This window comes from Podarcis liolepis (assembly GCF_965112155.1).
Source record: "Podarcis liolepis genome assembly, chromosome: 2".
Taxonomy (NCBI): Eukaryota; Metazoa; Chordata; class Lepidosauria; order Squamata; family Lacertidae; genus Podarcis; species Podarcis liolepis.
In genome coordinates, this window is record NC_139555.1 from 65,163,900 (window position 1) to 65,191,659 (window position 27,760).

Here is a 27,760-nt window from a genome sequence, read left to right on the forward strand (position 1 = left end):
GTAAAACCGCTTTTGTTGTGCTATTGATGATGTATTTCTTACCCTGGAAAAAAGCAATAAAAAAACTATTATAAAAAAAAAAAAATATGTTGACCAGTTTGAACAGGAAGCACTGCTTGAAAATATTGTCACAACTATATAGTCAGAATAGGTCACATTTCAGATGCAGGAATTAGTTGAACATTATAGAGAACACAGAGTTCTGTTTTTAAAATAAATACATAAATAAAGTAAAGTGAAATGCCTGTCCTTGTAAACTTGTCACATTTTTAAATTTATACTGGTGTTCCAAACCACTTCTATTCTCTTTGGGCTATTGCTGTTGTTATGTTAGTAATCAGCCATTTTAACTACCCTTTGAGAAATTGTTACCAAGAAGAGCCTTCAAGAATCCACTTAAAGCTGGCAGAAGGGGTGCCAAGGACAAAGTACACCAAGGATAGTTCAAGTGTGTGCTGTTGGCTTCCACTATATAAATGGATTGTTTTCTGAGAGCTTTACATTATAATGCTCATAGCTTGGTTCTTGGGATTCTTGGGGCAAAGGCATGTAGCTTTCAAACCACCGATCTCTGAACTGAGTGACTTCTGCATCATTGCTCTAGACTAGCGCATTATAATCTGAGTACTGGACTGTGATCATTCTGTGTACTTCCCTCCTGTATGCTTTTTCACCATATGAGGGCAGTATCATCTAAGCAAGCACAGCTGGTATTGCAGCCTTATAACCTTGGCAGTGTTTGTGCCCCTCCCCTTCCCTCTCAGCCGCAGGTCTGTGTTTTGCTGATTGGGTAAGGAACATTTTCCACAGCTGTTAACAGGGACTGCAGCCATTTTCCTGTCACAAACAGGACTCTTTCCATAGAAGTGCTTGTCAGATACCGGAAGTAGGATTATGCAGTATTAAGGGATATGAATATCATAAAAAATCTGGCTTTTTAAAAATGGCCTGGTTGAGAATGAAAGGCACTATGCGCATTGGATTGGATCCCTGAAGGAGTTGTTTCTCCACCCTTTCCATAACGTTTGATAAAAGCCAGACTTTGATTTTTCTCAGCATCCCTGTTATAAAGGGCAGATTGGAGGATAGTGGAGAACATGAATGGAGATTTAATGGTTGAGGGTTTATTTTATAGGCAATCTGTTATCAAACAGGCTTGAGTTTATACTAATAACTGAGGTTTATATTTTATATTTACCCAGTGTACATAAGAAGGGATGACTAATTAGTTTTTCTAATTCAAGAGCTGGAGTTGAGTTTACGTCTCCATTGCTTTTGGAGACAGGTTTAGATCTTCCCAGGCTATTAGAAAGTCTTCCACCATCCTGCCCCCTCCCAGCTTTTCTTAAACTTGTTTTTAAAGCTGCTTTCTAACATGTATTTTAATTATGTTCCTACAGATTCAGTTTCTATAGCAGCACAAATGAGGGTGCGCTAAAAGGAATGAACATAGAAAATGGATTAAACTTTGAGGAATATTATCACCCATATAGGTACACCCCAGAGAAGAGGCACATGCCATTGTCTCTCGAGACAGATGTCCCCAGCTAGGCTTTCCTATAAGCACAGGAAGATAGGAAGGCTGCCTACCCTACTCCCAACAGCTGTTTATTAGTTGATTTTTTAATTTTTTTAAAAAAATGGTGAGGTTAGTGCAGAAAAAGGTCTGTGTGTGAGTTTCCATTAACAAGAAAATCAGCAAGGCATCAATCTCGGGCGCTGTGTAGCCAACATCCCCAGTTGCCTGCAGCTTAGTCAAAAACCAGGGCAACAGCACGGACGGCCACAGAAGACATATTTTTAATGGAAAAAGAAACACATCCTACTGCAAGGATATGGTGATCTCAACCATGTACTCACTAAAAGGATAAAGAAATTATAAAATGCCCTGCAAATGAGGCAGAAAGACAGAAGCTTATTTCAAAGGACAAAATAGTTTTTAACCTTAATCTTTCAAAAATCATAGAGCCATAGATTTGAGCTGGATGCCTCCTATATATTGTACAGAAGCAGCACTGTTTAAACCCAAACTATTCCTTCTGCTACTGATAACATTAAATGATTTCCATCATTTATGATATATCTGCTTTGTCAAATACTGATTACTTTGTGAAGAATAACCAGGTTCTACAGTGATGACACCTTTTGAATGGACCACTTGTGATATGGCTTTCTGTGCTCCTTGTTGCCATTTGTGAGATCAGCCAAGCTCAATGTCAATTTGCTGTGGTTACAGTATTGTGGGACATGTTTGTGTTAGCATTAAGCAGAGTTAGATGGACCTTAGTGAAACTAAAAATGTATTGGTGCACTGGTCAGCATGGGCTCAATTGGGATCACTTGACTTGCATGAAGAGCCTTAGGAGTATGCATAGGAAATCCATCAATTAACTCCTTCCATCAGTAGCATCAAAACCCAGCAAACAGCACTGGTAGACCCTAAACCACTTTCTAAACCGTTTGCAATCAACCAATCTATGCTGCCTTGGAAAGTACTTCGGTTTGACTTAATAAAGCCTTTATAAAGAACAATGTGGTTTCCACTTGTGTTTTATCTAGGAAGGATTTGCCCTACTGGGTGTTCTCCCATCAGTTCATCAATTCACAGCATTTTTGGCTGCCGAGAGAGGAGTTACAAGACTCTCTAGCACAGAAGACTCAATCTGAATGGGCTGTCTAGGTTGGAGATTCCAGTAGACTCATATGTGGGAAAGGCTAGGGGCAGGCAATGCTAAGAAGACATTGCAGTTATTTTATATGAAAGCTGGCCAAGGTCCTGAGAGACTGGAAGGATGCGTGAGGATCAAAGGCCTCACTGGCTGTAAATCTTTCACCTGCAACTGTTACTTACTGGGGCTTTTGGCCATTATTTCGAGGTCGGGCCCAGGTCAGGATTTCTCCTGTCTCTTTAGTCCCCAAACTCTGAAACATCCACCTTATCTTTGACGCTATCTTGACATAAAAAACAAATTATGGCCCAATTACCCTCCCTGAAGGAGCCATCTAAAGCGCGGGGGGGGGGGACCTTAAATGACAAGAACTGTCAGGCGCTTCCTTAAGAAAATGTAAGCAAAGTTACAGGGAGGAAAATATGCCACAGCTTCAAACCACCTTGGCACACAATTGCCCATCTACGTGTACAAAATCTCCCTTTTGGCAAGCTGTCTGCCTCACAGGCTTAATGTCTCTAATCCAGAAGGCCAGTGCCTTCATTCCACTGATCTAGAAGTTCAAGCATGATGATTGGTTGAAACCTTTCCCTTTCTTGATAGAGAAACCCATTGTCTGCCAATCCCGCGTGGGCTAAAGAAAATGAGCCTGGGGACCCTTCCCTAAGTGGTCACCCTAAAGGCAGCTTTCCCCTTGCATGCACTTCATTGGTTTCAATGAGGGTTTGTACAGGACCTTGGTGACAGAGCACATGCCTTGCATGCAAAAATTCCTGATCCCTGGCATTTTCATTTAAAAGGCTCAGGTAGCAGGTGATGTAAAAGGCTTCTGCCCCAGACCAAGGAGAGCTGCCTTTTGTTGTAGGGAGGAGGAGGTAATAATGCTGAGCTATAGTTGAGCTCAGTGTAAGCTTCCTATGTGTGAAAGAATATCACTTTTTTTAAAAAAAAAAATGCTGTGTGAGCAAAAAATTCTCTTCTGTGATGATAAACACGTGGTGGCTAATTTCTCTTGATGCTATAGTAAGCAAGTGATGAACACATGTATAAACAAGCTCAAAGCCTTATTCCCATGTCATGATACTGAACATGAAGTCCCTTAGTCTCTGGGAATATGTTCATAGAGACTTTGGAAGTAATTACTACTGTGTCCTCCTGTCTTATTTTCCATCTCCTGTAGCAGAGGAATAAAGGAAGATTTTGTTACTCTGAAGTATCCTTCCTGTCATTAAGTGTCAGTGCTAGCAGTTTATGTGCTAGCAGTTACAAAGACTGTAGTATGTTGTAAGCAAAGACTTATCCAGGGGAGCATGACTGCTTCGATCACACCAGGCACAGAACTTCCTGAGAACCACAGCAGGCACTGCAACTCTGACATCTAACAGAAGGTGAGAGGCAGGGGACTGTGATGGGTTTTGGCATGGCACAGGGCATGGCACTGAAATCTGAGACGCCAAGGTCTGCCACTGGTTGTAATCCACACATTTCTGAGTTTTATATATATACAGAAATGAATGTGCAAATAAATATCTATAGGCAGGGATGTTATTGTGAAGGGGAGGGGAAAGATTATTTTAGAGGCATATTTCTATCAAAAGTTCAAAAGCCTATTCTTAGATATTAAAGTGAGCAGTGCAGTGTGTCCTGAAAACAGCATTCTGAAAGGTTGCTTTATGGTTAAGTCATAATAGTGATGCATCGTGTTAAACTTTCTTTTGTATCTGATAAAAGAAAAGTGTATATTAGGCATGTGGAATGTAGCCCACAGATGGTCAGCTTCCAAATATTCCTGGACCATCATATTTGACTGGGGGTAATGGGAGTTTGAGTCCAACAGCTGGAGGATCACAGGTTCACAGCCACTAATGGCAGTGGCAAAGAAACACAAGAATTTAAAAGAGAGACCAAAAAAGGGCAAATAACAATGTGTGTGTGTGTGTGTGTGTGTGTGTGTGTGTGTGTGTGTGAATAAATAAATAAATAAATAAATAAATAAATAAATGTGAATGGAACAAATAAACAAAACAAATGCATATTTTTACAAGTTGATAGCAAAATCAATTAAGGTTTCAATAAGCAGTGGAGTAGTGACTTAATGTAATCTGGTATTGGCACACACACACACCCTTTAAAACAAAAACAAAAAACTACCAGGATAATTTATTGAGTATGTGTTGCTGTTTTGCCTCAAATGTGTGCTTATGTACAAATCTGAGTGTTTAACAGTAAACGCACGTATCCACAGCTGCTCCATTTCAGGAAGTATACACAAAGCTTCACAAAGGGGGACATGGGCAGATTCTAACACATGTGATACTGCAGTGTGCACAAGGTTAGCAAGACATCAGTGTCTTGGCAGGGTGTGTGTGAGAGAGAGGGGACAGCGAGATTGCAGTTGAGAAAGTGATGTGTGGACAACACCACATAAATGGAGGCACAGTCAGATTCTAATCCACACTAAACGATGATGTGGAGAAGTCCTGTGATGTTGACACCAGTCAATCTTCTGCATAGGGAGAATGTCCCAAAGTCAAGATGTGCCACCTCAGAAAAGGCCCTCAGCTTTGTGTGAGCATAGCATACTTCAGGAACTGATGATACTAGGGAAAGGGCCTCAACTCAAGGTCTTGATCCTCAAAGGCAAACCTATGTCTAATGCATGATAGTACTCCAGCTGGAATGTTACCGGAGAATGGATCAATGTTGCTAAGCTATCCTTACCCAGATGATGGGCAAGCCTAAAACAGGCAAAAGGTATTCCATGCCGCCAAGGCCACTTCAGCCTCCTAAAGAACATAAGAAGCAGCTGCTGGATCAGGCCAATGGCCCATCTAGTCCAACATCCTGTTCCCACAGTAGCCAACCAGGTGCCTGTGGGAAGCCTGTGAACTGAACGTAAGCACAACAGCAACTGTGATTCCCAGTCATTGGTATTCAGAGGCATGATGCCTCTGGCTACAGAGGTAGAACATAGCAATTGTTGGTTATGGCTATAGCTCCAGTGACAGAGCTGGATCAAGGAGTATCCCCGGAATGGGCACCGGCTCTTTGAAGAACGGAAAGGTCGGTTTCCTAGACTATCATCTTGTTACATGCACCGTTTCTCTGATCTAGAGATCTCCATCCAAGCTGTTATTACCTATATGTTGTACTCATGGAGCTAAGAGAATAACATGTGTTTTAAAAATATTTCCAGTGTGTGTGTGTGTGTTTAAAAAATGTATACATGTTCCTAGAGCCTGACATCTCAGCATTTGCCATCCCTGAGATTATAATTTTGTTTCTGACGATTGGAAGTCATGCACCAATAAAAGTGAACCTTAAATAAAAGCTTTTCTTGAGGGGGGCAGTTGCTGTTGTTATTATCATCTATTCCCCACTTCCTTCCATAGGAGTCCAGGGCAGCAATCCTTGCAACATTTTCAGTTACCCAAGATGAAATCTTACGTTATGTTCTCCTATGTATCCTTTTCCCAGTTAAAATGAGTAACTTTCATTTTCAAGATCAAGGAATATTGTTTACTGATCACAACTTTCAGATTCATGCTAGAGATTGGATGTGCAATTCTCCAGGCCAGGGCAAGGGGGTCCTTTGGCTCTCCAGATTTTCCTGGACTCCAACTGCCATCACCCATGTCCATTTGCCATGTTGGCTGGGACTGATGGGAATTGGGAGCCCAACATCTGAAGAGCCTCAGGTTCCCCACAGCATGTTCTGGTTCTCCTGTATTTTTTTTAACAAGGCCAATAGATCTCTTTATTTGATGAAAAGGGTGGTCTTCTGATAATTTTCCTCTCTTTTACTATCTCCTTGGAGTCTTTTTTAAAGAGTTTTTTTCATTAAAATAAATAAATATGCAGGGTTTTTTCCATTTCATATCTGTACTGCTTCATATTTTAAAGGAAAAAATTACAAGCCAACCGACATTAAAGCATCAAATAAAACAATTCAGACTAAGCCATTACAGAAGGAAGTCAAATATTAAGTATATATTCAAAGGAGCAGAATTAACCAGAAACTAAAATATTACCTTAGAAGATTTAAAAATAAAACATTACAAAGAAGGTCAACTACAGAATGCAAATTTAATGCAGCAAAATTAACGAAAAAGTGTCTTAAACATTTCAAAAGAAAACATTAATAATGGAAGTCAAATATAAAATGCACATTTAAAAGAGCACAAGTAATAAGAAAATAAAACCTATCTGCTGTAGAACCTATCTGCTGCTGTTGCTGCCAATGGTGGTTCATGGTGGGCGGTGGCTGTGGAAGCTCAGGCTCCATGACCTGGGTCTGCGTTAAAAGACAGCCAAGATGGTCTCTGGCCACCTCAACAGCCTTTTGTAGCTGGAGTCAGTCCTGCCCTCCCAGGCCAGGTGGGAAAGGCCTGCAAGGCAGGGAGCAGGTCTTCCAGGACTCACAGCCCAGATGGTCTCCTCACAGTTCCACACACTTTCCACCTTTCACAGGAGACCCACCCAGCGGCGTAGCATGAGTTGTCAGCACCCGGGGCAACGCAAGTAATTTGCGCCCCCTAACCCGGGGCAAGGCAAGTAATTTGCGCCCCCCCTAACCCCTAACTTGGCCAAACGACGCCGCTTGCCCGGAGGAGGAGGGGTGCAGAGAGGAGAGGAAAATTCAACAGCCCAGCAGCTGCAGCAGCAGCGGCGGAGGCGGGGCTGTGAAGAGGGGCTGCCTGGCGCGTCCTCCGCAGCGAGCGCTGAGAGCCGCTGCCTGCCGGGCGCCTTCAGCCCAGACGCGCACACAGCTCGGCGGTTCCGCGAGACATGCGGCTCCGCTACAGCCTGCGCCCGAGGCTCTTCGGCGACTCCGGAGGCAGCGAGCGCGCCCCCCCAGATGTTGCGCCCGGTGCGGCTGGCACCCCTGGCACCCCCCACGCTACGCCACTGGACCCACCTGTCAGCCTTTGGTTCTGATCTGTAGATTCCCATGAGGCAGCTGAATACTGACATCCAGTCAACGCCCAAAAGCTTCATGCAAGAGATAGGTGGCTACAACTCCCCCCCCCCCATGGCACTGCAGTGGGCATGACCTTGCTACCCACTTTCTGGCCATATAGCTAAGTTAGGCACAGTAGCAGCTATAACTTTTCTTCTCCTCCCTCTTCTCCTCCCCCCCTCCAATTTTTGTACAGCTATGCATACAAACTTACCCAGGGGGAAAATGAAGCAATAATACTTTGCTGCCTTTGAAGCACTTCCCCTGGACTTTCACCGAACACCCGCTTCTCGGCTTGTGGAAATGTTTGTAGGTACCTCTCATTAACTTTAATGGGGCCTGCGATCCGCAGGACGCAAGCGAGGGGTCTCAGTGTTAATGGTTGCCCTCACACGTCTCCTGAAGGCCTCTTGTGTTGTGGACTCCTCTGTGCGGAAAGCCCTTGGACTGGGCCAGGCGGCGCTGAATCTCCCAGCGCTGTGTTTTGTTTTTCTTCCTCTGGCCTGGGTGAGACAATGGCCGCTCTATCCTTCCAAACCAAGCTAGGGAAGAAAAAGCAGCAAGAAGCAAAGGCTGGCTCTCTGTGTAGAGTCGACCATCTTCAGCCAGGGCCTGGCCACCCAACAGAGGGGCATACGCTTTCTCAGGCACCCAAAAAGCCATTCCCCATTCCATTTCAGTTTTGCTTCCATGTGCCTTTCCCACTCCTGTTTTTCTTTCTAGTTTCCCAGCCCGCCCGACCCCCCTTTTGTCAGATTGGTATTTTATTTGGCTCCATGCTGTCTACGGGGCTGTCCCGTTTAACCCCTTCCTTGCCGCTTCCGAGATAAGAATTGGCTCCTTTGAAATCAGATAAACAGTCTCATAAATACCAAGAAAGAAACAACACTGCAGCTTTCTGAAGGAAACTGTGTGTGCTTGGGATGGTGGGGGCGGGGGGGGGGGAAGAGACGAGATAATTTGCCAAAAGGCCGAACACGTAAGTGCGGAGATGAGTCGTTGAGTGGGCGATTCCCTGCAGGGCTAGCTGCTTACCTTGTCACCGTACATGCTGTCAGTATGGCACCCGTGAGTGATTAGCCGTGCTTTGGGCACACTAGATGGGAGATTCCCAGCTTCTGTTCAAAAATAATGATGAAGTTTCTAGCCTTCAGGGTTGGAAAGAAAAGCTTGACAATAGGCGGTTGTAGTGGTAAAAAAGGTAAAGGACCCCTGGACAGTTAAGTCCAGTCAAAGGTGACTATGGGGTGCTGCGCTCATCTCACTTCAGACTGAGGGAGCCGGCGTTTGTCCACAGACAGCTTTCTGGGTCATGTGGCTAGCATGACGAAACCGCTTCTGGTGCAACGAAACACCATGACTGAAGCCAGAGCGCACGAAAACACCATTTACCTTCCCACCACAGTGGTACCTATTCATCTACTTGCACTGGCATGCTTTCAAACTGCTAGGTTGGCAGAAGCTGGGACAGAGCAACGGGAGCTCACCCCGTCATGGGGATTCGAACCACCGACCTTCTGATCGGCAAGCCCAAGAGGCTCAGTGGTTTAGACCACAGCGCCACCCGCATCCAAGGCAGGTGTAGTGCACCATCTTAGGGAATAAGATGATGTTCCTTCATCACAGGGTCAATGCACTGGAAGTTCCTAAGTCAAATTTTGGTTCAGCCGCCTGGTCTTAAGGAAGATGTTGCGGTTCAGCTCACCCATCTATAATGGGAGGGTAATTGTCCTGGCCTACCTTGCAAGGTGGTCAGAACTGCTGGCAATGTATGTTTAGTATTTCAGGGATTATGGGGATAACTATACAGTGGTACCTCGGGTTAAGTACTTAATTCGTTCCGGAGGTCCGTACTTAACCTGAAACTGTTCTTAACCTGAAGCACCACTTTAGCTAATGGGGCCTCCTGCTGCTGCCACACCGCCGGAGCATGATTTCTGTTCTCATCCTGAAGCAAAGTTCTTAACCTGAAGCACTATTTCTGGGTTAGTGGAGTCTGTAACCTGAAGCGTATGTAACCTGAAGCGTATGTAACCCAAGGTACCACTGTATAAACACAAGGTAGCAGCATTGGATGTTCTGAAACCTTAAAAATCAGAAGGCATGTGAAAAAGAATCAATGAGCACAAAGCTTTTGATCCTACATGTGGCCAAGCCATGGGGTGCTTTTCCTGGGACACTTGCCTGGCACCCACCTTGCTGCATTTTTGGCATCAGGTCAAGACCTTTTTGTTCTCCTTTTAACATTTTTATTTTTAAGTTGCTGGTGGGTGGTTTTAGTGTATAAATTTGGTTCTGTTCTGGTTTTGTGCTGTGTATGGTATTTTGTTGTGCTGCTTTGGTTTTTATGATGCTTTGTCTCTTAAACATATTGTGGGATGGAGAGAGAGAGCTTTTTTCTTTAAAAATGGGTACTCTCATTTTGACTCAAGAAAATACCATTTTATTGTTCAAATTGGGAAAAATAAATACAGTAAATGGACAAAAGTACGAAGATTCACAAAATGTTAGGGGTACACATACCCCTGTGTCCCCCCCCCCGAAAAAAGTGGTGGGGTGTAATGTTTTATTCTTGCGCTTTTATTTATTTTTATTTTGCTACTGCCACCTAGACAATTTGTTTTATGGGGAAGCTCATAAATATAAATAATATGTATCACAGGATAGCAGCAACACTCACATTGTGGATAAATGTTTCCACCAAGACACTGTTGTTAGGTCAGGAATGTGTTGTAGAATAAAAAAATGCTGCATGCATGCGCATGTGCATCAATGCCCTCTATCCAAGGGGAAGATTTCTGGCCAGGGGGTTTCCTTTAGTGATCACACTATTCAAGCTCTCTTTGCGCCTCTGTGCATGTAGAGTGAAAGGGGAAGATATGGCATGCGGTCCAGGAAGACACAAAAATCCAGAATATGGTGTAACGTGACAATGTTTTCCATTGCTTTTGTTTGCTTATTCATTTTGCCCTCCTGCCATCTTTGTATTGGCAAGAAATACCTAAACCAAGAAACGGGGGGGGGGGGGGAGCCAAGTCCACAGAGAGAGGAGATTGGGTGGATGGAGGGGGGAGGGGGAGCCCTCTCAGATTTCTCAACGGATAATTAAGCAACAAGGGGGTGGAGAGGGTAGCTAAGATTTTGAAAAATGCCTTGACAAGAGCTAATGCTGTACAGGGATAAGTGTAGACATGATATAAGGCAAGGGTTAGCCTCTAGGATCAAAGAGGCACACCTAATACTCCTATGCCCCTTTCCTGGCTTGCGTAATGGAGACAGGGAGGTCATTTTTCTTTCCTGTCCAGCAAAAACTTTAACTGGGACTTTAAACAGCGCATCTGAAACCTCCAATGCAACATTCACCGTTGTATTCAATTAAAGCAGAAAGTTCAGGGGTGTTCCCAATCCAGGAGTGGTTCTGGGTTACCATTTATATTCTATCAGATCACACAGCGCTTATGCTTTCTATTCAGGCTCATTTTGAATGACAAATAGCAAAGGAACAGAAATCATTCACAAGAACTCGGCTTATAGGATGCATCTGCAGCTTATGCTGCTTATGTACATTTACCATGTTTGGAAAGAAGCATTGGCTCCTGTTTGGATACTTTTTGCCACCATGACTGGAGAGAGATTTGCCAACAATGCATTCTCATCATCATCCGTAACGTTTGCAGAGCGCTTTCTAGTGTTCAAAGCACTTCAAATCTGTTATTATCTTTTGGGGATCTTTACAACCTTCCCCTGTCCCAGAATGTTGGTATTATTTTTCCCTGTATTACAGAGCGGGGACTGGGGCTAACTAAGGACACGGGGGTCTTTTTTGTTTTATAACTCAGTCACTTACGCCACACCAGCCCTTGCCACCACAGAGAAAAAAACAGCTGGGAAATGTCAGGAAATAGCACCTCTTCCTAGCCATAGGGTGGGGGGTGGGCTTCTGGCACAGCACAGTATTTTGTACAGTACCAGAAAGCAGCCCAAGGTGTCTGCCCCAGTGTAAATAAACTGAGTGTAATGTTTGTGCAAACTGTGCAACTTTTTCTTTCTTTCTTCTTCTCTGGTTCACTTGTGACTATTCATTATTTATATGCACATAGACCCATGAAGGTGTGGCCCATGAGTGCCATCCACACTGGGGGAAATTCCAGTGGAATGCTGGCATACACCCAGCAACTGGGTTTAGGGTACAGAACTAACACACACACAAACATATTTCTCCTTTCAAGTATTTTCCATGATTATTTCTTCTACCTGTTTCTCTCTTCTTAGGTTGATACCTTAAATCCTAAGGCTATAAATGAATGTTTTGAGCCCATCAGCCCCAGCAGCCATGCCCTGTGATAGGGATTGTGGGAATTGTAGTCCGAGAGCACCTGGAGGGCCGCAGGTTCCCCATCCCTAATGTAAATTGTGTACTGATGTAGAGAGCCCTAATGTAGTTGTGGACACTACACTAGGTTTCAAAAGAGGAGGAAAGAAATTCAGGAATGATAAGGCTATCCGTGGCTACTAGGCATGATGACTATACAGTGGTACCTCGGGTTAAGTACTTAATTCATTCCGGAGGTCCGTTCTTAACCTGAAACTGTTCTTAACTTGAAGCACCACTTTAGCTAATGGGGCCTCCTGCTGCCGCCGCGCCGCCGGCACGATTTTCTGTTCTCATCCTGAAGCAAAGTTCTTAACCCACACACACTCTTCTCATCCACCTCTACACCACTTACTATTTCTGGGTTAGAGCAGTCTGTAACCTGAAGCATATGTAACCTGAAGCGTATGTAACCCGAGGTACCATTGTATTCTACCTCCACTGTTGGAGACAGTATCTCTCTGAATACCAGCTGCTCAGAATCACTTGTGGGGACAGCACTGTTGCACTCAGACCTTGCTTGTGGGCTTCCCATAGGCATCTGGTTGGCCACTGTGAAAACAGGATGCTGGACCAGAGAGGCCATTGGACTGGTCCAAGTGGGCTGCTCTTATGTTCTTAAATGATTCCTGGATACTTGGGATAGTTTGCAGTTTCCACCTGATGTCTAATGGGATACTTAAGGCCCTGTTCAGGTAGCATGTAGATGACCTTCGAGCAGCATACAGAATGGTTATATGTCAGTTGTGGCAGAATCTCCATGGGATTGTCACCAGGTTTCTTGACTGCATCGATTTATGCGACCTTCTCAATCTCCTGGGCTCACACCTCAGCTAGGCCCCTCTTTACGTTGGAGGGTTTTCCTTCCCTGCTGTTGCTGTCATGAAATTAAAGCCTCAGTAATCCGTGTTATAGGAATGAAGCCAGCGAGTGTGGGAAAGAATGGGGGTCGTTTTCATGAATCCTGTTACCAGAAGTATTTCCACCAATAGAGCCAATATGTTAACAGCATCCTCTGTCATCTACGTGATCAACACAGCAAGAGAAAGCAGTTTGGCTTGCATTCCATTATGATTAACATGGTATGTTATGAATATGTGGCTTATTATGTAGCTTGCAAATCCCCTTTCCTCTAAGCAAGGCCTCTATTGGTTTTACTGGTAATCCTGCCTGGATAAAGGAACCTAGGTGGTTGAAATAAACATCCCATACTCCATGGAGCACCCCCAAGGCCTGAAGCTGAAAGAATTCAACACTTGGAGAGGGAATCATCTAATCACTTAAGGACCTTGATACTCTGGGCACTTATCAGTCCATCGCTGGGTGCCTCTAGTCTCTCTCTTTGTATTGATAGAGAACTCGCTTGATTTGATCATCGAGGTCCTTCTGTCTGTGCCCTACAGGAGTATCCCAGAGGGTGACAACAGGGGAACAGGCCTTTGGGCTGGCTGCTGCCCATTCAAGGAATGCTCTTCTCAGTGAAGCTCACCTGGAACCAATAGTGATGCATTTTCAGCTCCATTCATTTGTGTGATAATTTTTCTTTGACGCTGGGGCTAACGATTGTCATTTACAGTGGTACCTTCGGTTAAGAACTTAATTCATTCCGGAGGTCCGTTCTTAACCTGAAGCACCACTTTAGCTAATGGGGCCTCCCGCTGCCGCTGCCACCACCGTGCGATTTCTGTTCTCGTCCTGAAGCAATTTCTGGGTTAGCGGAGTCTGTAACCTGAAGCGTCTGTAACCTGAGGGACCACTGTATAACGATTGCCATTTGTTTCCACACCTGGGCTTTAATGAAATTTTTAGTTCCCTCCCTCTTTTGTTTTGCCTTCCATTCTCCGGAAATGTCCATGTGTGAGAGACTCTATAATAAGAGACAGAAAGTCAAAAGCAGTTTGACCTTTTCCATCTCTCTTTCTCAAAGTGCAATGCAGACCTCTCCCTGTCTACATAGAATTAAGTCCTATTAAATTCAATCATGGTGCTTACAAAATGGACACAAGTAGGACTGAGGCCTCCATGACACAAAACCCTCTTCTTGGGAGAATACTTAATGAAGAATCCTGTGTTAGTTATGCAAATCAAGAAAAATATTTTTGGCAGAATTATGTCTGTATATTTGTGAGTGTGCGCATGCATGCACATGTGTACAGAGAGGGAGGGAGAGAGCAATAAATGAGAGGTGCAGCTGTGCTGATTTTTGCCCCTATGGCAAAATCTGTAGACCCTGCACTGGGCAATATATAATAGTACAGTGACTTTGAAATGTGGTGTAACAGCTCTGCTTTCCTTGTAGATCCCCCACATCTTCCCCAAAGGCTTACTTTAATGGCAGCACTTGGCAGAAAAAGAGTAACACACTCAGTCTCATATATGGGTCAAGATTCTGTTCCCATGTTTGAATTAGGTTTAGTTATTACAACATTTGCAATATATTGCAATATGTTCTGGTAAGCTTCCTAGCTTACCAGAAAAGTCAAGGCAATGCATGTGACTTGGTATGAGGAGGAAAGGGGAGGAGCTTCTCTCTAAGTATCAAGATTTATGCCCACTAATTTGCAGTCCAAGGAGTACAATGAACGCATCCAGCATCCTACACTGTGTGCTCTAACATGTTTATTGCTATCAAAGCTTTCCCGGGAGGTCTAGTAGGAATGGCATACCACTGGAGATCTTGATGAAACATGGATGTTTGTGTGAGGAGGGGTTAAAACTATAGCCCCCAGGCTCTTTTAATTTTTTTAAACGAGTCTCCAGCCCTTGAAGAATCAGAAAGAAGAGGCTAAATCTGCATGAACTCTTGGGCCAGTGTGTTTTTGAGACTGCCTGTTTCTATCTTTCAGTGCAAATGAGGGACATTTGGGAAAGCAGGGCTAGGCAATTAGTCAAAGGCATTCCCAAGTGACACACCCAATGAATGAACTTCCTGATTCATACTGAAGCTTCCTTCCTTGGTGGAGAAGTGATTGCCGCCCCATGAAAAACTACTCAGAAATCCAGGCTTTTAGAATAGCAGTAGCAGCACACATGGTAGAATGGAGCTCGCCTTTTGACGCCACTGTTTCTGCTGCTTACCTCGATGGGGCTGCCTGGGTGGAGGCACCTGGAACCACCAAAAGAGTCTATCTGGTGCTCTCAAAGCCTCAATCTCATCCCCACCCAGCCTCATCCCTAGGTAAGCAGCAGCAACACTGGTGTCCTGAGTGTGGATCTGCCCCACTGCAGCTGTTGTGTCCACCTAAAAACAAAAAGGCAGCCGCAAAGACCGTTGTCCATTATCTAATTCAGGTCTAATTTCATACCCTTTTCCACATGTTCTTTTCTTCCCCTGAGTTTGTAAACATTGTTTTTACAATGTTTACATTTAAACAACATTGGTTTTCAATGTGCTGCCTGTACCAATGCAGATAAAGTCCATCATTAGCTTATCCCTGTTGGACAGGGCTAGAGATTATGCTAGACCTGCAAAATAGCAAAGTTTAATACCCTTTCTTCTGAGGAAAGGGGGGCGATAACCGCAGTGTAATCAAGTGCTGTTGTCCAGTTTTGTTGTGCTTTTGTTTTTTAATTAAGGGAAATGTGAAGTAGCTGAGCAATTAATTGGAGGGAGGGTAGGAGTGGGAATTGAAAAGTTTCAACTACAGGGAGAAGAAATCGCCGAGACAGCAGGTCTACCCATTGAGAAACAAGTTTATCAGACCAAGTCTACCCAATTTGGTAGACTTGGGCTCTAAAATAGTAGACTCTTCTCTGATGCTAGTTCTGAATGTTTGTCAAAATCTGCGAGTGCACAATTGTCCTGATGCAACAGTTCTTAGAGGCAGGGGGGTGGAATTCTCTCTCATTAGGATCTGTCTCTTTTTGCTCTTTCTCCTAAGCCTTGAAGGGGGGGGGGGGGGAGAAGAGACAAGCAACTATGCTGTGTTGTCCTTTCTTTTGAAATTCACAATGCATATTTCCTTTTGATTTGCCACATTAGCACAAATGGAGTCGTCACCAAGAAGAGGGGGATGTGTAGAATGAAGTGGGACAGATTAACTCTTTGGGCCCTTCTTCCACATAACAGCTGTGCCTCTGAATCCATATTAGGCACCTGCATTTCAATCAAAACACAAACACTGTTAAATAATGTGTACACTCCACAAATGCTATGGAGAAACGTATTAAAGTGCCCATAATGTGCATGCTGCTCATGTATACCAAGTCAGCACACCGAGGTGTCTCAATGTGTATACTAAACACACTATACATATATATATCTAAGAGGGGGGCAACTTTTAAATCCCATTTATTTCAATGGCAGATACATGCTTAAACTCTTCCTCTTTTTTATTTTTTAAAGAGGACTTAACATTGTTTAAACTTGGTATCAGCAACGATTTTCAATAAACTAACTTTCACCATTTCTGACACTGTAGGGGAGTGACAGCTGAGAATAGGGGGAGGACGACGTAAATGTTGGTATCCCGTTACTTGTAAAACTGAAAAGCTTAAAAACATTTTTAACAGCAATTAATTCCACCAGGAATGTGAAGCACACACTTAAATCTCCAACTAAACTCTCTTCCGACATCCCCTTGATTTCAGTTGGAAACATTCAAATCCGTGCTTAACTCTCCTACTGAATTTGGTAAGAGGGCAAAACCTTCTCACTTCGGTTGAATCATGTCCCAAGTTTACTTGAATGCAAGTTCTGGTGATTTCAGATAAACTCTTCCAAATCAAGGTGCTTAGCATCAAGGCACGGCTGTCTAGAATCCATGTACTAACATTTAATGGGGCTGTGAATCATGGTCTGTGTCTGCCTGCCTAGTGCTAAGACTTTTATTTATTTATTTTTTAAATCTCTGTTGGGTCTGCAAGCTCTCAAGCAACTACCACAACTATAAACATTTTTTCTCTGTAGCATTAAATCATATATGTTTATGACACAGCACCAGCAACTAGCAATATCAATAAATATAGAGCTTTCTCAAAATATGATGTATATTTAAAATAATTTCATGTTATTTCTGTTCATGTATAAATATGATTGACACCCTATTTATTTGAACGCCCACCCTGTGCTATATCTCTTCTAGGCACAGGGTGGTTGACAGTAGTCAGTCACCTAGGGAATTCATGGATGCAAACAAGATTCTAGACAGAAATTTTCAGTCTTTATAAAAAATATAAATATAAACCAGTAGGGCTTAAAGCTGGATCATATCCCCACTATTTATTTCCCTGTTGCTAATCAAGTTCTGTTCTTGCAAATTTCATACTTCCTCACTGCTGTTTTCCCATTAGCACAAACAGGAAAATAAGTTTCCAAACTCAAACAGAGAGGATTTTGCACTCTGTTTCAGCTTGATTAGACAAGGAATCCATCTGACGTTAGGGAGTGATGACCTTAAGGAAAGCAAAATCTTCATAAAGCTTTTCTTTATTATTAATATTATTATTATTATTCTTTAAATCCGCATAAATATTTGGCAAGGCAAACCTGTTCTCTTCGCAAGTGGTCATACAGATTTGAGGTAGAAAACCCGGTACAGGAAATGTATAAAATGCATCCATTTAGGTAGTTTAAATACATCCAAACAAAAATATGAAATGGAATCAACGATGTTGGGAGAGGAGAGACATGGTCGGAGGGGGAGACCTTGTGTTTATTTACATCGAAACAAATAACGACACTAGGCACAACACACAAGCCTGCCACAGGGAAGCATCCTCACGAATCACTGGTTTCAACGCCATGTGCAGGTCACTATGTGCTGAACATTCTCTGGCCGAAACCAGGCAACCTTTTAAATGGTGCTTAATTGTATCTGGATCATGCCCATTATTCCCCTCCCCCGCAAGTGCAGGAGGAACCAATCCCCCAAACTTGGGAGGGTGCAGGGAATGTGTGAAGTGGTGGTGGGAGGAAGGTACGGAAAGCTCATGCACGTCTGTAGGGGAGAGTGTCTCTAGAGTGCATGGCCAATTCTCCCATCGACCACGGGCAATACCCAGGCCAGGCAGGCGACAGTGCATTTACAACAGGGGGAGCAGACTGGGGGTCCTGTTCTTTCACTTTGCACCTTTCTTTCTGAACTGGATTCTCTTTTAATTGGGGAGGAGAGGGAATGAAAGCAGAGGAAATGTAAACCTAGGGCACAGAGACAGAAGAAAGCAGCCGGGTTACAGCCAAAGCAAGCCTCCTTCCATTTCTGCAACCTGGACCTGAAAGTTTTGGCTCTGCCTAGAATTGCAGGCTGTGATCTTCAATGTGGTTTATTGACTCAGGTGGTTTCATGGGCATAACAAGGATTTTGTTGGGGGGGGGGCAGGCCTTTTGTTAGAGGGGGGAAGAACCTCAGTTTGCTATGTATATTTATTGATTTTTATTGATGGAGGGGCAGCAACCCCCCTGCCCCCCTTACACCCCCAGGTGGTTTATTGAAGGGGGTGGCGTTTTTGGAATAAGCCCCTGAAGGACCACATAGCTGGCCCCACTGAAATCCGAGGGATGGGTCCAGCCCAAGCCAAGAGTTTGGAAATCCAATTTGGGGGGTTCTTAATGTGGGCTGGATCGTGTCCAAAGGTGGGATTTAACTCCTCCAGCTCTTATCTGCATCCTTCCATCCTTGCCAGGAAGTAATCCCATTCCTAGCTGTGGGATTTACTCCTGAGCAAATCCGTTTATGTGCTCAGGTTTCCGGCTACAGCCCTGCTAGGGCGGGGGATCCTATAGATTTTGAAAAGGAAGCAAAGGCTCCGATCCGCACGCTGACATGCATGCAGAAAAAAAGTTGTTGCCTCAAGAGTGGCCTGGCGTTAATAGAGTGGTGTACTTCAAAGCAGCTCTCCTCCTGTTCGATGGGATCCTCACGACGAACAGGATGTTTCGGGCTGCAGCCTAAATTGTGATGAAATCGGATTATCAACCTCTCTTCTCTTCCTCCCCCCTCCCACTCCCCCCCCCTTCAGCAATGGCTTGACAGCAAATGGAAATCACTCTCAAGTCAGGATCGGCTGGCGGGCCTTCCACCTTCTTTTGTGCAACACAAGATCCCTTTCAGGTCCGCACACAATCCCGCGTGATATAGCTATATATATATATATACATCTACATCTGTGGCACCCTGGTTCCATGAGACATTCAAAAACGACATTAGACGACGCGATATCCCGGCAAGGTTTCTTCCTGCCTGACTTCCGACGGCGCAGACGGTCCATCGTTTGACGTCCAGGTCCTCGCCGGGCTTTCAAGCCAGCGAGTTACTGGCTTCAGGGAAGGGGGAGTTTTCCGTTCTCAGGCGTGTCGGGGCCCCTCCTCTCTCTCTGTTCCCCCTTCTGCAGCCTCCACATTGCACATGATCCTCGTCCTCACTGAGGCGGCCGCCGGTTCCCCGTTCCAAGGCTGCGAAGGGGAGGGCGGATCAACAGACGGAAACAAACAAAAAAGCGGGTCCCGGGCGATTTCTCTCTCTCTCTCCTTCTGAGTGTTGGGGATTTGGGGTGCGCGAGGGATGGGGCAGAGACCAACCAGGGAGAACAGGGTCCCCCACCCTGGGCGCGCGCGCAGTCCTCCTCCCAGCCAGCTTGGTGGAGCCGGTTCTCTGGAAACGGTTCCTGATTTCATTCATTGATTCAGTTCCAGCGCCCAGACCTGCTGAGGCCAGCCAGTCCTGCCCTTAAGCCGTTTTTCTCCGTGGCCTAAAGCGTGAGAATAGCCCTCGGTCTGCTGCAAGGGGGAGAGGGGAGGGGAGGAAAGAGGAAGAAACAAAAACCAGGAGGGAATGAATCTCCATTACGCTTTAATCAGCATCGTCACCAGAAGAAAAGAACGCAGGGAAATGTAGAGGGGAGCCATCCTAAGCGTGTTACTCTTGAGAAAGTACGCTTTAGGAGGGCGCCTGGACTGCCTTCCCTAGGTCGTCCTGTGCTCAAGGGTGGCTCCGTTCCTAATAAGTGGACCCTACTACTAATCATATCGATTGTCCTAAAAGGCCCAACGTAGCCCCTGCGAAGCGCGCTTAACAGTCCTCGCAGGCGATGCAAGCGGCGCCAGCTCCTGCCTCTGCAACGAAAATCGACGGAGGGGCTTGCAAAGTCTTGGTGGGGTCATGCCTAAGGCAGAGGAGAAAGCCAGGCGAACGAAGGAAGGAAGGAAGGAAGGAAGGAAGGAAGGAAGGAAGGAAGGAAGGAAGGAAGGAAGGAAGGAAGGAATTTGCATGGCGAGCCCTTCTGCCGTCCACGAGGCCACTGTTTGTAAATTTCGCCCGGAAGGCTGTAAAGAAGACCCCGGAGTTGTTCATCTGTTTATGAGTATTAGATAATCAGGCGGAAGGCCATAAATTTCAGTCTCTATTTGCAGCCCTTTTATAAATATAGGAGGCTGCGTTTTGGTAAATACGTCGGAGCCCTCTACTAAATTACGCCGGTTATGAGTCTTTTAATTGCCGAGGCCGCTCCGCGAAAAAAAACTCCGGGCAACGGGACCGAATAAATAAATCGCGGGGTTTATACAGGCTCTTGAATAGTATAAACTTTGCAGATGCTAATTTATTTACCCTTGGGAAGTATTTGCAACTCGGTCATTTAGTTATTATTTATTTTCAAATCCGGCTCCTCCTCTATCTCCCCTCAACGAGAGCGAACGCAAAGGAATAAAGATGGATGAATGAATTCCTTTTTCCTTTTCCTTTTCCTTTTCCTTTTTTTTTAATTTTAAATTCACTAATTAAGCGCCTTCTTTTAACTGTGGAGAGAGGAATCCACACCGGGACGGGAAATGGAGGAAATTGAGATTGAGAATTATATTGCAATACAAATTTTGAATAATGGTGATTATGATGATGAAGATGGCAGCTGAGATCGAATTCGATTAATGTCTCTATGGCCTGATACTTTTCTGTATTGAAACAGTATCGAAAACTGACCGGCCAAACGCCGTCATTGAGAGAGGGAGAAGAAGCGCAGAGCCTCTTTAAAAGCAGGAGCAGTACGTCTCACGGTCAATTTCCCCCCTGCTCCATTTTTACACTTCCAGGAAAGGGTGGGTTGAAATGGCCTGAATGCATTTATATTGAAGAGCAAGAGAGAAATCTATTAGCATACAAAATAAATAAATGGAAGCCTCAGGACAGCCGAACCAGCTTCGCTCCTGTTCAATTTCAGAGGGTTTCTTTTTTTTGGGGGGGGTCGAGATTTAGGTGGCTTGTATTCTACTGGCAGCAGGAACGTGTGGTCTGAAGAACAGCCCCCTCCCAAGCCCTTGCTGGTCTATTTTATTGGGGAGAAGCTTCCATTAAAAGAAAAATGGGGGAAAGACCACTACAGTACTGTTGAGGGAACTCTTCCAGGGCGTATTTTGGAGCGGTCCCAATTCACCTCGTGCGCTTATTTATTCCTTGCGCCTTGGTTCTGCGCGGAGAAGTTTTTTTTTGCGGGAAGCAATTGCAGCCAAAAGCGGCGAAGATACGGGATTATTATCCCCCCCCCCGCCTTCCTTCCAGATTGTGTACAACTCTCTCTGCTCGCCCTACCCCACCCCAAAACCCACATCCAAATGACCTTAACAGTTCTAAACAGCTCTGGCAATTCGATGGCGCATTTTTAAGTCTCGCCAGAAAGGGGAACAGGAGATGAGGAAATGAAGTCGAGAGTTGCCTTTCATCGCTCCTGGAGGATTTTGAAACAATCTCTTGCGTTATGCCGCCTTCTTGAGCCCCAGAACAAAAAACCTATGCAAACTAGCGAAAGAGGCGCCAAGAAAAGGACCGGTATCAACGGAACGTCGCTAGAGAGGACTGGGCCAAGAGAGCTACATGCCATTTTAAAAGGGGTGTGGGGGGTTTAAGTAGCGGCGCAATATTTGACAGGCTTCCCTGCATCTTCCCTATCTTTCCAGGGGTGTGGGGTACATTCAACATTCCCCCACCGGGTTTTTAAAAAAACTATTTGTTGCAGTCCGATCTTCCAAAAAGGATGCGGTTCCTGGCCTGGAAGAAAAAGAAAAGAAAAGCTGGCCATTTCATTTCGGCCGCTGTTTCCAAAAGTATTGGGACTTTTCTACCGCCAGATCCTACGCGTGTCTACTCAGAAGCAAGCGCCGCTGAGTTCAATTGGACTTCCAAGGAAGCTTGCATAGAATTTGCAGCTGTCTTCGATGGCCAACTTGCGGGGTGAAGAGAAGGCGCTTTGAGCCGCTGACTACTGAACGCACTTTTACTCAGAGTACACCCATTGAAGCTAATTGGCTTCAGTTAGTTATGGCCATCAATTTCAGTGAGTGTGCTCTGAGTAAACGTTAGTCGCCGGCAACCCTGGGTAACATCTTAAGAGGAGAGCGCCGCTTTTGCAATCAGGAAGAAGCTCCTGAGACCCCACAACCAGCCCGCAAATTACGTTGGGTTGCCTCGATGTCTTTACGCAGCTGCTTAACGCTAGGGCAGCGAATAGAAATCAAAAGGATAACTTGTGGATCAGAAGAAGCGGGGCCTGTTGCACCTCCTGTCCAAGATGCCTGCCTGCCAGCCAGCCAGCCAGCCATGCCCGTTCACAGGGCATGCCATTTCCCTCCTGCTTCTGCCTCAACAGTCTGCTATTTCCCCCTTGAAAATGTTACTACTTCTGAAAACCTTCCTATGGTGTAATGCTGCCAGCGCAGAAACCAGACTACTAGCAGAAGCCTTGTGTTGAATCTTGCAGAAAATCCAGTTCCAATGAGTCATTTGCACTTGCAGGATACACATTGTGCAACCACTGTCACCATTATTATACTCTTGTGAGAGGCAACACTAGTGTGTCAATGCTTGTCTGCTGTTGCTTGCGCAACAATGTAACTCTTGTGCGCGGATGGCGTTGTTTCAGATGCGTTAACGCCGGAAGAACAAAATTGCTATTCTAGAAGAGCATTCCTCGGACAGCACAATAGACGAGTCACTTCTAACTTTCCAGAAAGCGCAGTTCCAAACACTTTTCTTGCAGCGAGGCATGTTTATAAATAAACCTGCACCCGGGGTTAATCTGACCTAAAAGAAGGAAGATGGCCGCGGGCGATCTCACCGCTTTAACTCCCGGTCAGAAGCTTCGCCATTCTTTTCCTTCTAGGTCTGCTTCCTTTAACCATAGTAATTAATATATATTATTTCGGGGTGTAAAGAAAGGGGGCGCAACACGACATTTGGATGGCTCATTCATCCAAGGTCGGATTCCGATTCTCCCTCCGGCAAAGAACGTTCCGTGCGAGGGAGCAGTTCTTGTCAAGGAAGGGCGCGTCTCGCAGAATGCAGAACTGGGGGCAACACTTGCAAGAAATGACCGCCCTCACTCAGCTCAGCCTGGCTCTGTCCTCCACCGTCTCACATCCACGCTAAAGGGAAATCAAACCAAGAGAACGAATGACTCACGTGCAGCGCGAGCCCACGCTTGTCTACTCAGAAGTATGTACAACTGCACGCTTCCAAAGACGCGTGAAGGATGGATGGAGGCCTAAGGCTGCCGTCCTAAATCACGCGATGTCGGGGACTGCGCGACAGGGGGCCGAGGGCAGATCGTTAGCAAAGCCGAAAGGCTTGGCCTAGGCCAGAGTCAAGTTTAAAAAGGGCGCTTGGAGGGCGGACGCAGGGAACATTTGTTACAGACGGTTACTTATTATACATGACCATAGCAGAGGGATCCCTAGGAGCAATTCCCCCGTGGTCTTGAAACAGGGGAGCGAGTGACTCCCCTTCCCCTGCCTAGAATGCTGATCTGTTAACGGATGAAGATCGGAAGGCATGCAATGCAATGAAATAATCGACCTTCTTTCCCCGAGAGATTGAGATCTCCACGGCAGTTGGCACATTAGGAAGGGGGTCGGAGAGAGGCTCCAGAGTCCCACATTACTTCTCCTGAAATATTGCCTGCCACAGTGTCCCATTCTGCGTTCATTCCTTGCTAAAATGTCATGCAATTCATTCCATGCAACAGGGTTCGCGCGCAAAGCATCAGTTGGGGGGGGGACGCAGATCCACCGACCCAGGTCTCCAACCTGGACTGCCGAACGCTTTTACCCACACAGTCTTTATGGCCCTGATTCAGACACGACCGGCAGGATGAGTCCACCAAGGGATGCGGTGGGTATGGAAAGCTTTGTTTCGTGGGACAAAGGGCTTCAGATTGGGTGGGTATTAAACCCGCAGCCCTCCTTTGAAGGCTGGTTGCTTAGTCTAGAAGAAACCCCCACCCCCCCACACACACACACCAGTGCAGAAGGGCTCGTTTAGATCCAAAGGCCAGAGGCCTAGGCTTTCCTCGGCACGCTTTTAGATCCCAGTCGCTGGGGAGCCAGAGCAAGAATGAGCTGTTTTGCTCTCCTGCTCGGCTTGAGGAAGCTTTCCAGGGGCATCTGGTGAGAAACAGGGATACTGGACGAGAGAGGCCTTGGGTCTGATCCGGCAGGGCTCTTATTGCGTTCTTCTGATTTAATAATTGAGGTTTAAGTACCCAGGCCGCCGAATCTCATCTCTAATCTTTCCATCTCCCAAACCCACCGCACAGCAAATTTAGTTTCCCCAACTTGCCACCCTAATATCCACTCTACTCTACTTAAAGGAGGACCCTTTCCTTCCTTACCCTGTTCACTTGGACTTCCGTAAGTGTCAGTGGGCTTGATATCCAACAAAATACTGGACCATCTTAAAAACACACATAGAAAAAGCAAGCTCATTTCTCTCTTGCTCCAGGCGGGAATCATTTTTAAAAACCAAGCAGAGATTTGCCAATGATTCCGAGGGGCTCTATAGCCTGCCAGCCTAATTCTACCCACAGGAGGGGTGGGGCTCCTTCCATGCCCCACTGCTATGTCCAGGCCTCTGCTCTAGTTACCCCCACCGAGGAAATCAGCCTCAGAGAAAAACAGGACCTTGTTTGGGATAGCTATTCTTTAACTGGAGCACCATTACCTCACATGAGCCTCTTACCTGAAGTTTAATGTGGGACAGGCTCGGAGACGAAGACCTGGAATTGGGGGGGGGCGCGTGTTCTGGGGCAGAGAGGTCCACTCTCTGGAAGCGGAAACCCGTGGGAGCAGGATCAGGCTCGCTCAGGTGGTCAGACCTGGCCGAGAAGACAATCTCCAATGTGCCTTTTCCTCCCCTCCGCTATGGGACGGCTGAGCTCCCGGGTGAAGCGGCAGGGGTTGCAATTCCCTGGAACTGAGCAGCGTCTCTTCCCCACCCCTAGCCCCCGCGCCTCTAAGTTTCGGCCATGGCTACGCTCGGTGCAGCTGCCCTAAAGCCTGTGCAGAAACAAAGGTATTGTTTCCACCCCTTATAGGGAGCCGCCACTCATCCCGCTACGTCTGGAACCAGGAGACTCGCTTTTCTGCCCCGCTCCTCCCGTTCGAGGGGAGGGCGCCTCTGAGCGCGTGCAGAGCGCCTTCGCGCGGGCCCTTACCGGCTGCTCGCGCTTCCTCTTGGCGGCGTCGCGGGGCTCGGCCTTCTTGAGCTCGGCCTTGAAGCCCTCGGCGGCCGGCCCGTCCTTGGCCAGCACCTCCATGAGGTAGGCGATGTAGCTGGTGGCCAGGCGCAGCGTCTTGATCTTGGACAGCTTGGTGTCGGCCGGCACGTTGGGGATGCACTCGCGCAGCTCGGCGAAGGCGCTGTTTAGGCTCTCGGTGCGGCGGCGCTCCTTGCGAGGCGCTCCGGGCGCCGACGACGAAGACGCCCCCCGACGGCGCGCCGCGCTCAGCCGCCCGCCCAGCTCCGACGGGCTGCCGCCGTACGACGAGGCGGGCGAAGCCGACGAGCCCAGCCCGGCGGCCGCGGCAGCCGCTGCCGCAGCTGCCGCGCACACCAACTCGGGAGGAGGCGGAGGCGGCGGGGAGAGGTCGGAGGCTGCGCTGAGCAGCCAGCCCTGCGCGAAGGGCCGCTCGGCCGGCGGGAAACATCGGCCGGGGGCCGGCGGAGGCGGCGGCGCGGGCGGCCCAAAGAGGAACGGCTCGTGGTGCGGGTGGTGGGGGTGGAGCAGCGCGCCGTGGTGCGGGTGGTGGTGAGGATGGGGGTGGCCCTGGTAGCCCCCCACCACGTTCATGGCGACGGCGGCGCCCCTGGGTCTCCGGCGCTACGAAGAAGCCATGGGGGGCTCGGCCCCGAGGGGCGCCCACGCTGCGGGCGCGCCGTCCAAGTTGCCTGGTCCAGCGGCGCGCTCCCTCTCTGCCGCGCTCGCCTCAGCCCTCCTGCTCTGCAGCCAGCAACTCGGCCGGCCTTTATGCAGCGGTGGGCTCTTTGATGTCACGCTGCGGTGAAGGGGAGGAGAGAGAGAGAGAGACGTACGCACAAGCACACAAGCAAGGAGGGAAGCGAACCCGGGACGGAGTGGTTTTGCCCCTGAGCAAGGAGGCTGGCTCAGTCAGTCCCCACTCCACCGCCCAAGACCCAAGAGGCGTCGACCTCGACCACATTCGTGGTGCATAGAAACAGTATTGCAGTTTGGGTTCTTTATGGCATTCCCAGCCTACTTTTTCCTCCAAGGAGCTTACAAGCTGGTCTGCGTGGTTCTCCCCGCTCCCACAACCACCGTGTCCCCAAGGTCACCCGGTGAGCTGCATGGCCCAGTGGGCATTTGAACCATGCCCTCCCAGGTCCTATGGTCAGTTCAGTGGCACACCTAAGAAGAGACTTGCTGGATCCAGTCCAGCTTTCTCAGTGGTCAACCTACCCCAGCGCTCTCCTCACCCCAAGGGGTGTTGTTATTTCTTCGAGTGCCACCATCAAGCACCCGGAGCCAGGGTTTGTGAGCACAACCACAACCGCCCTCCCAGCCCTCGCGTACTGGAAGGAAATCCCGCGGAAGTTATTATGAAAGCGCGCCTGAGGTTGCGCACTTATCTCCCGCGGAAGGTAGCGCGACTTCCTTCTGAGAAAACAGGCATGGGATCCGGGCTGGCAACAGGCCCCTGTGCTAAGACAGGTTCCTATTTACTGTTGGAGGAGCTCGGGAAAGAAAACTTTCCGCTCCTTATAAACCCTGCAAGAGTTTCCTTGGAAGACCAGTCCCGGATGGTTTCCCTGGATATTGCTTCCGAGGAACTGCATTCAAGATCGCTTTGATCCGGATCGGCTGAGAACGACGACAAGATATACCGTAGCCAGAACCAGGGTGCTCTAGGACCACCCTCGGAGTCGGAGCCCTGGCAGACCAGCGGCACCCACCACCAAGCCCTTTGCTTTGGAAAGAAGACTAGAGGGCCGATGAATGAATGAGGATCCCTGAGTGTGGTCCAATCCAAAGCCTATCTGCAGTGCAGCCCTAGTCTACCCAGAAGCTACTCCAAGTGGTTGTGGCCTTGCAGCCTTACTCAGGAGTAAGCCCCACAGAGCTCAGTGGGACTCGCCTCCTTCTAAGGAGGCTTCCTAAAATGTCAGCGTTAAGGCTATGCCAAGGTCACACGCGCCCCTGAGAAATAGACCCGCATATCATTGGTATGTTGTGTTGCTGTAAGCCACCCCCAGTGTCCACGAATGTATGTGTGTACTAAGTGTACAGGTAGAATTCCATCACTACCTACCAGCAGCGATGCGCTTGGTAGAGGCCCGCAGATCTTCGTGTTTCGCAAGCACCTTAGTTGGGAATCCGCAGTCCCCATTGACTTCTGTCGCCCGAAGTTCAAGGGTTATTTATAAACCGCTTGCTCTGATATTTACCGGCCAAGCAATTTAGGTCTGGATCTGGCAGAAAGATCTCTTCCAACAGCTTCTGTGGTTACGTTTGGAGCTTGCGCAGGAGAACATCCCCCCC

At 47.0% G+C, this 27,760-nt stretch overlaps 1 protein-coding gene across 2 annotated transcripts; it reads right to left on the reverse strand.

Annotated features, from left to right (window-relative positions):
- Positions 1-16,276: 16,276 nt before the first annotated feature.
- Positions 16,277-26,205, reverse strand: HAND1 (heart and neural crest derivatives expressed 1). Of its 2 annotated transcripts, none has more exons than XM_083487018.1 (2): positions 25,418-26,205; positions 16,277-19,718 (listed from the first exon to the last, which is right to left on the reverse strand). In XM_083487018.1, exons 1-2 carry the CDS (start codon positions 26,051-26,053, stop codon positions 19,617-19,619), a joined length of 738 nt encoding a protein of 245 aa, XP_083343144.1. In that variant the 5' UTR covers positions 26,054-26,205; the 3' UTR covers positions 16,277-19,616. The 2 variants fall into 2 exon arrangements, with proteins under 2 accessions (XP_083343144.1, XP_083343145.1); XM_083487019.1 differs by having other exon boundaries at positions 18,373-19,715; positions 25,418-26,200.
- Positions 26,206-27,760: the final 1,555 nt, after the last annotated feature.